Consider the following 8,912-nt stretch of genomic DNA (forward strand, 5'->3'; position numbering starts at 1 on the left):
GAGGTTCAAGTCCAGCATTTATCCCCTCAGCTGCTTGCTGCAGCCACGTGGATCAGCCACTTTAGCAGAAGGGTCCCAGGCTGCCCCTGCCCCCTGCCCTGCCCCTGTGCCAGGCTCACCACGTCGATCTCGGTGTTGGAGTGCCCCATGTTGCAGCCAATGCAGCTGTTCTTCATCCTGTCCAGGTGCTCCCTGGTCACCACGTTCTTGTTACCTGCCCGACAGCAGAACCCAGGGTCACTTCCCCCACCTTCTGCTTTCCCCTTTGGGAGGAGCTGGACCCTGCTGTGCACCCCTGGGGACTCATCCTGCCCCGGGCACCACGTACCTGTGCAGGTGATGACGATGTCAACCTGCCTGATGACTTCATTGAGCTTCACCAGCCTGAATCCATCCATGCTAAGAGAAGAGAGGGGGGAAGGTGGTCTGAGAAGCAGCCAAAACATGGCCAAAATAGACCCCCACCCCCATCAGGTGATCCTCAGATGCTCCTTTGAGCTTTCTGAAGGCAGAATGGGGCGCAGCGACTCAGCATGCCAAGGGCCACGTGTCCCAGGTCATCAGAGGGCTTCTGGAGTCAACCTGGAGGATCTGGGACTGTGTGGGGACAAGGGAAAAGAGAGCTGGGGGAGTTTCACATTTTTTTGTCAAGGCCTCCACATCTGCCATCTCAGTTTTCTTATAGCTGCTGCTCCTGCCAGGTGCAGCCTGAAGATGCAGCCACAGCCTCCTGCTGCAGAACCCTTCCTGATGTGGATTTAGGTCATCCCAAAAACACCCTGAGCCACCCAAAACTAGCAGCTGACTCCCTGCAACCCAACCTGAGGCACCTATGAAGCTCTCCAGAAGGGCTGAGCCCTCAGCAGGTCTCTCCTGACTTCCCTGAGCCAGGTCTGCTCAGCACAGCAGCCAACAAGGGCAGGAGAGGGGATTTTTTTTTAGGATTTGTTGAAAATCCTCCCAAGAACTTATTGCTGTGACTCTCACAAGCTGCAAAATCGTAGTTACTCTAAAAAAAAAATGATTTTTTTCCTGCTGTGTGGCCCATTTACTGTTTTCTTCCCCCATTTCAAACCCCTTCCAAGAGTTTTGCCTCCTGCAGAGTCAGGAGGCTGCAAATGCCCAAATTCACAGTGAAGGAGGTGGGTGCTGGACGTGCCCCTTGTGAAGGTCACAGAGCCAGCCAGGAGCTGATCAGCTCTGCTAATTAAGCAGGCATCATTAGTGTCCTCACCACGAAAGCTTGCTGTCAGGAAGAAGCTGAGGGTGTAATGAGGCTCCGGGTGGTTTTGGGACTCTGCTTTCCTAGTCAGGTCCCACCTCACACCTTGGGATGCAGAAGGAGCATCTCTGCACCAGAACAACCCTTCTCTGGCCAAGCTCCAGCCCCTCAAGGGCCTTCTGGGAGGGAGGGGCCCAAAACTGCCCCCAGGATTGGAGGGGCAGCCTCCCCAGTGCCCAGCCCAGGGGGACGATCCCTGCCCTACTCCTGCTGGCCACACCAGTGCTGGCCCAAGCCAGGATGCTGGTGGCCTTCTTGGCCCCCTGGGCACACGCTGCCTCCTCTCCAGCTGCCTGTCCCCCAACCCCCCAGGGCCTTTCCCTGGGGCACTTTCCAGCCCCTCTGCCCCAGCCTGGAGCTGCAGGGGGTTGTGGTGACCCCAGGGCAGGACCCGGCCCTTGGCCTGGTTGACCCTCAGCCCATTGGCCTCAGCCCATGGATCCAGCCTGGCCAGACCCCTCTGGGGAGCCTCCAGCAGATCAACACCCCCACCCAACGTGCTGCCATCCCCAAAGTGCCCAAGGGTGATCGTTAAGCTCCTGGGCACTGCAGTGCTGGCTGCAGAGGCTGGCACAGGGGGCTAGAGATGAACTGGGTGACAGGGACCCTCTTCTGGCCACAGCAGAGAGCTGGGGGTCCCTCCGAGGGGGCAGAGAAGCCCCTCTCCCCTCTCTGCTGAGCTGTCTCTGGCTGTGGTGCTCCCGGGGTCAAGCAGGGGGCTGCAGGAGGAGCCAGGCTGGCACCAGCACTCACCAGGCCTGGAGGGCACAGATGGGATCGATCTCGGTGACGTAGACGATGGAGCCCATGGCCTTCAGAGCAGCACAGCAGCCCTTGCCAACCTGGGGGGAGAGGAGCAGAGAGGAGGAGTGAGATGCTGAGGGGCTCAGGAGATGCTGAGCACCACCACGACCACGGGATGGTTCATCCCCAGCCCTCCCCGAGCTCCTCTGGCACGTGTTGGGGTTCTGGGGAAATTGCTGGATTTGGAGTGATGCAGGAGCTGAGTCAGGCCCAGCTCAGCTAAGAGAGGCACTGAAAAATGGAAAACTGTTGATCTTGATTCCAGGGAAGGGTTTTTCCCCCCTTAAACATCTTGATATTGAGAAAGCACCATGATAACAAGAGGTTGTTCTTATCAGAGGGCAAGCTGGAGACTCTCTTGTGAGCTCTCCTCTACTCAGGAAGCTCAGGGGTTTAATCAGAGGGTTAATGAGCTTTAACCTTCACACAGGAACTCAGGCCAAAGCTGAAACCACCAGGACTTCCCCAAAAAATGCAATTCCACATCAGAAATTGGTGTCATTTCAGCTCTCTGGGAAAAACCAAGAACCCCAGTAGAGCACCAGTGTGACTGGTGTTCACTGGTCCCAAGGAGAACTGCTGGAGGGTGATGGTCCCAGTCTCCAGAGACCTGCAGAACCCAACCCCTCAGGATTCTGATAGTCTTTTACAGAGAATAGAAGGGATAATAGAAATACAGAAGGGAACAGCAATAGAAAAGAGAAGAGAAATAGAAAAGAGACTATCATAGTAAAAGAAAATATCAATATATGGTCTATTAATATCTGGATATAGCAATATTCAGATAATAAAGATATTCAGATGCTTCCTACTCGTGTCTCTCAAGATTCAGGCTCAGTATCTGTTTAATACTAAAGAAATATTGGATATTAATTGGAGATGAATTTTAAAGATATTGGAAATCAAGAAAATCTTCAGTTTTGGCCAACCCACCAGGTTTGAAGGTCCTGGCAGCTGCAGAGAAAAGGCAGGAGGCCAGAAGAGCCCTGTTGGGTAAAGCCAAGCCAAGGATGTGCCCATTGTACATGAGAGAGGGGAGATGTGAAGCACTCACCTCCCCATAGCCACACACCACGACCTGCTTCCCTCCAAACATCATGTCTGTTGTCCTTTTAAGGCTGAAGAAGAGGAAAATAAAGAAAAAAAGACAATGAAAGACCAACAGCAGGACCTGCTCCACTGAGAAGGCTCAGAAAGTCCTTCACAAGACCTCCACTATGGTCCTTCACAAGACCTTCACCATGGTCCTTCACAAGAGCACAGGTCCCCGTGGACATGCAGCAATTCTGGGGGCAGAGAAGACCTGAAGGGCACCTAAAAACTGATTTTTTTTCCCCTGTGGTAAAGGGGGTGCTACGAGTGACACACAACAAAGAAGAAAGGTTTGGGGGTTGGACCCCTTTTTTATTGTTTCTGCCATTTTTTGTTGGATCTCTTTGTTTCAGTACTCCAAAAATAGTGATAATATTTACCAAATTTCTTTTTTTTAAATTTTTTTGCTTTTTTTAAGTGAAAACACCCCACAGAATTAACCCCAGAAGGGAAGTGGTAATTTATGGCCAGAATCTCAGTGTTTTCCCAAGCAGAGCTCTCCCTTCCACTCACTTTCCTCCTGGTTTCTCCCAGAGAGTGTCCTACATTAGGGGCTATTTTTAGCACACCAGTAAATAGGTTACCAGTGCAGGGAAGGTGAAATTCCCTCACAATTCTGAGAGAATTCAGCTAAAAACCCCCCAGCAGACTGAACTGCTCCTCTGCTTCCACTCCCCTTGGCCCAGTTTCAGATGCCTGGCCCAGCCTTAACCCTGATCCCAACCTCTCCACCCATGAGGTCCATCACCCACCACAGCTGAAGACAAGAGGGTTTTTTGTGATTCTTAGATTTTTTGATGTTTCTCAGCCACTGACAGCATCTGCTACACATGGACCATGGACTAAATGCTGTGTCCTCAGCTCAAATCCTGGGGACAACCCACCACTGGTCCCCCCCATGGCAGATACTGGCTGGTGTGCCTTGATCCCCGTGACCACCAAGCAGAGCTGTGGCCATAATGAAGAAGAAATGGCTTCTTAATTAGAAGAATTACTTCATCAGGATGTTTTCACAGAATCAGAGAGTGGTTTGGCTTGGAAGGGACCTTTTGAGGTCATCCAGTCCAACCCCCTGCAGGGAGCAGGGACAGCCCCAACTAGAGCAGGGTGCTCAGAGCCCCGGCCAACCTCCCCTGGGATGGTGCCAGGGATGGGGCAGTGACCACCTCTCTGGGCAGCCTGGGACAGGGGCTCACCACCCTCAGATTCCAAAATTTCTTCCTTCTCTGTAGTCTAAATCTCCCTTGAGGAGTTTCAAACCATCCCCCCTTGTCCTGTCCCAACAGCCCCTGCTCCAAAGTCCCCCCCAGGTTTCTGGCAGTCCTGGCAGCCCCCAGCAGGTCTCCCCAGCTGGAGCCTTCTCCTCTCAGCTGCCCCAGCCCAACTCTCTCCTGCTGGGCTCCCAGCAGAGGGGTTCCCCCCTCGGGGCATTGCTGGGGCTCCTCTGGCCCCGCTCCAGCAGCTCCCTGGCTCTGCTGTGCTGAGGACTCCAGAGCTGCCCCAGCACTGCAGGGGGGTCTCCCAGAGCTTTATGTTTGGAGAGCTTTACACAGAATTGTACAAATAACTCTTAGGACCTTCTGACCCACAGAGAGGTCGCTGCTCTCTCAGAACACCCCACAGATTCCCATCTTGGATGGAAACAGGATGGACCAGAGGTAATCAAGGGGCTTTGTTCTCAGCCACATCAACTGATCCCAAACGAGTGGGACTGGCAGGTAGGACAGAGGCAAGGACCCAGGTCCCTGTGGGGTCTGACAGGTACATACCCATCCAGGATGGACTCCCTGCAGCAGTACAGGTTGTCAAACTTCTGCTTTGTGACCGAGTCGTTGACGTTCATGGCTGGGACACAGAGTTTCCCTGCCTTGGACAGCTGGTACAGCCTGGCAGGAACAGGGGAAGAAAGAAATCAGGGGGAGAATATTTCCCTACTCTCCACTGCTGTGTGCTCTCAAGGTTCTTGTTTCTCTGGAGCGAGCAGCAGACACCTGGAGGGTCAACCATAGACCTCTGAAGAGCTCCTCAAGTCAGGAGGAGAAATCACACCCTTCCTTCCACAGACACTTGTCCCCATCTCCCACCCTTACTGAAGAACCACCAGGTTGGCAAGAGGCTTTTCATAAAAACATCAAACAGCAGAGATCAGAAGGTGCTCTAGACTCCATGGGCCTCCTAAGTGTTGATATTAGGACCACCCAAAGGACAAAACCCCCAAATCCTGCTTCAGATAACAGAAGATGAGAGCTCTTGAAGCTCCTGCAGCTCAAGACAAATCAGGGTGGCCACAGGAGGGTGACAGGCACAGCAGTGTGAAGCTGCTGAGATCAACTCCTGCACCAAAATATCCCTTTCAACAGCAGCAGGAGCCTGATCACCAAGATGTGGTGTGAGAAGCAACAAGGGTGGGGAGAATATCAACCTGACCTCCTACTTCTGAGAGCAGACTCAGCTCCTGGCAGCATCAGAACTACCCAAAATGACTCTAAAGGCTTCACTAGGGCTGCAAAGACAATCTGAAAATCATCTCCCTGCCTCACACCTTGAGGAGGGGGATGTAGAATCATAAAATCATTGAACTGTTTAGGTTGGAGAAGACCTTTAAGAGAATGGATTCAACCATCAACACGCTCCCTTGGTCAGGCTCTACAGACCACCTGCAGGTTTCTCTTTGTCACCTGAGGAGCTTCAGCCCTCACACTGTCTGTCTCCTGGAGGTGAGGTCTCCAGGTGCTCCTTGGCACCAGGGAAGGTTTCAGTTGGATTTTGGGAACAATTTCTTGCCCTGGAGGGCTGTGGAGGCCTGTGCCAGGCTGCCCAGGGCAGTGGTGGAGTCCCCACCCCTGGAGGGGTTTCCAAGCCGTGGAGATGTGGGGTGAGGGACACGGGGCAGTGGGGACCTGGCAGGGCTGGGGAAGGGTTGGACTCCAGGATCTTGAAGGTCTCTTCCAACCAGCCAGCACAGTTCTGTGATTTTATGATGCCACCAACCTCAGCCAACAGCCTTGCTCCTGCCAGGAGACTGATGGATGGCACTCATGGTCTCATCTTTGTGGTTCTCCTTTTCTGGACTCCCACCCCCAGCAGAGACTCATTTCCTCTTCCCAAATCTCACTTCTTCCCAGAGATTCATTTTACACTTCTGACCTTCCCCAAAGCCCACTCCTTCTTGGGCAACACCCTCACCCCTTCCTCTTTCCATCTGCACAACAAGGGGAGACAACCATTGCCCTGATCTCCCAGGTGGACATCCAAGACCTTGGGCACTTTTTCCACCCAGGCAATGGTTGGTAGATGCTTCTACTCCTCATCTGCAGTTCAGAGCAGGAGTTCCAAGTTGCTTTCACTGTAGGAGAGATTAAAAACAACTCTTCTTTTTGTTTATGAGCCAAGCCCAAGCTGAAGGAAAACCACAGACCACGGATTAGGAAGCTCAATGTCCAGCCAAGTCTGTGGCACCTCCCAGCTTGGGGATCTTTTGCCACCAGCACCTTGAGGCAGAAAATGCTTTTTTGTCCCATGTCCCCAGTCCATCCTGTCCCATTACCTGTGGACACCAGTCACACTCTCCTCTACTATCCCCTTGATCTTCTTAAACATGTTGGGGTATTTCTTGTAAATCCAGTGAGTGAGATCTCCTCCATCATCCAAGATCTGCAATAAAAATGACCACAAAGTCACCACTCTGGAGAGCCACTGAGGCCTGTTGGCCCCAAAAGGTACAAGAGATAAATCACAGGCTCACATCATTCCTAACCAAGCCCATGTTTGGGCATCTCAAATACCCTCTTGTGGTGTTTGATGTTGACCTCGACATCCGTAATGAGACCAGAGGAAAATTGCTGTGGAAGCTCCTCTTGCCCCAGCTCCCAGAAGCACAGATGGAAAAGTCTTTGAAGCACACAGAGCCAACAGCTTTTCTGGGATGGCTGTTAATGGAGGAGGATGGAGGAGGATGAGGATGGAAGAGGGTGGAGGAGAAGGATGGAGGATGGAAGATGGTAGAAGAGAAGGATGGAGGAGGATGAGGATGGAAGAGGGTGGAGGAGAAGGATGGAGGATAGAAGATGGTGGAGGAGAAGGATGGAGGAGGATGAGGATGGAAGATGGTGGAGGAGAAGGATGGAGGATAGAAGATGGTGGAGGAGAAGGATGGAGGAGGATGAGGATGGAAGAGGGTGGAGGAGAAGGATGGAGGATGGAAGATGGTGGAAGAGAAGGATGGAGGATGGAAGAGGGTGGAAGAGAAGGATGGAGGAGGATGAGGATGGAAGAGGGTGGAGGAGAAGGATGGAGGATAGAAGAGGGTAGAGGAGAAGGATAGAGGATGGAGGAGAATGGAGAGGGAGGAGGAAGGAGAAGGAGGGTGGAGAAGGATGGCAGAGGATGAGGGTGGAGGAGGAGGAGGATGGAAGAGGGTGGAGGAGAAGGATGGAGGATGGAAGATGGTGGAAGAGAAGGATAGAGGATGAAGGAGGAGAATGGAGAGGAAGGAGGAAGGAGAAGGAGGGTGGAGAAGGATGGAAGAGGATGAGGGTGGAGGAGGAGGGTGGAGGAGGAGGATGAGGGTGGAGGAAGAGGATGCAGGAAGAGCAGGATGGTGGATGAAGAATAGAGAAGAAAGAAGACGGAGAAGGAGAGTGGAGAAGGATGGAAGAGGATGAGGGTGGGGAGGAGGAGGATGGAAGAGGAGGATGAGGGTGGAGGAGGAGGATGCAGGAAGAGCAGGATGTTGGATGGAGAATAGAGAAGAAAGAAGATGGAGAAGGTTTTCAGCCTGGGAAAACAAAACAAAACAACAAAACACATGTCCTTTAGAAAGAAATTGAAGATCTTGTGGAGGATAGGTGTCAGGAGACCCAGTTAGTGAGTGGAGGCTTTTGAGATGGGTTAAATGTATAGTGGAGGAGGAGGAGGATGGTGCAGAACCACTAATGCCAATTACAATGTAACTGCAGCACAAACACATCAAAAATACTGAACCTCTTCTAGACAACAGCCTTGGGTCTCCACCCACTTCCTCTGGCTTTGAACCTCAACCTCAGAAGCACAAAACTCTTCTTCATCAGATCCTGAGTCTCCTGAGCTGCCCATTTCCTCCTGGTGACAGGTTGCAGGGCAGTGGAGAAAGCCAGAGGCTTATTGCTTTAATAAAAACACTCAAGAGGAGCCAGTAAAGGTGCCCTTGGAGAAGGGGCCTTGGAAAGGATGGACACAAGAAGGATTCCATCACAGAAATCTAAAAATTCCTCTGCAAAGACATCTAAGAGCTTGTCTGCTCTCTGCTGGTGGCCCCAGTCCCAAGCACTCTGGGAACACCTCCACACAGCCACACCCAAGGAGGGTGGTGAGCTCTAAATGCTTCAGAGGGACCCCCTGGGGACCATCAAGAGGTGTCTGGGAAAGAAGAAAGGATAGAAGTAAAGAAAAAGCCCTAAATTCCTGCATTTCCCCAAGTCCTCCTGCCACCCAGGTGGCCTCAGGTGGCCCCAGTAGTGCCCAGGCAAGGTGGGAAGGGTGACAATCCCCACCAGACTCAAGAAAAAGGGGAGCAGGTTCCACTGAGCAGCAGAAGTGCCCAGGACCTGTTCTGGTGGGGCTGGCTCACAGCACGTTGCCCCATGTTATCATGACCCTCCTCCTCCTCCTCTTCCTCCTCTTGGCATGTTCCCCACACCAATGTCAAAGACTTCTGACTCCATCATCATCATTGTCTTCTTCACATGTTCCCTAC

General features: G+C 52.4%; 1 protein-coding gene across 1 annotated transcript; it reads right to left on the reverse strand.

Annotated features, from left to right (window-relative positions):
* Window positions 1-26: 26 nt before the first annotated feature.
* Window positions 27-6,832, reverse strand: LOC103769665 (putative adenosylhomocysteinase 3; the record flags this gene model as incomplete). Its single annotated transcript, XM_008936888.1, has 6 exons — window positions 27-214; window positions 329-399; window positions 2,036-2,124; window positions 3,141-3,204; window positions 4,948-5,064; window positions 6,726-6,832. Coding segments are annotated over 6 exons (636 nt in total), but the record flags the coding sequence as incomplete, so codon positions are not given.
* Window positions 6,833-8,912: the final 2,080 nt, after the last annotated feature.

This window comes from Merops nubicus, unplaced genomic scaffold (assembly GCF_000691845.1).
Source record: "Merops nubicus isolate BGI_N331 unplaced genomic scaffold, ASM69184v1 scaffold2733, whole genome shotgun sequence".
Classification (NCBI taxonomy): domain Eukaryota; kingdom Metazoa; phylum Chordata; class Aves; order Coraciiformes; family Meropidae; genus Merops; species Merops nubicus.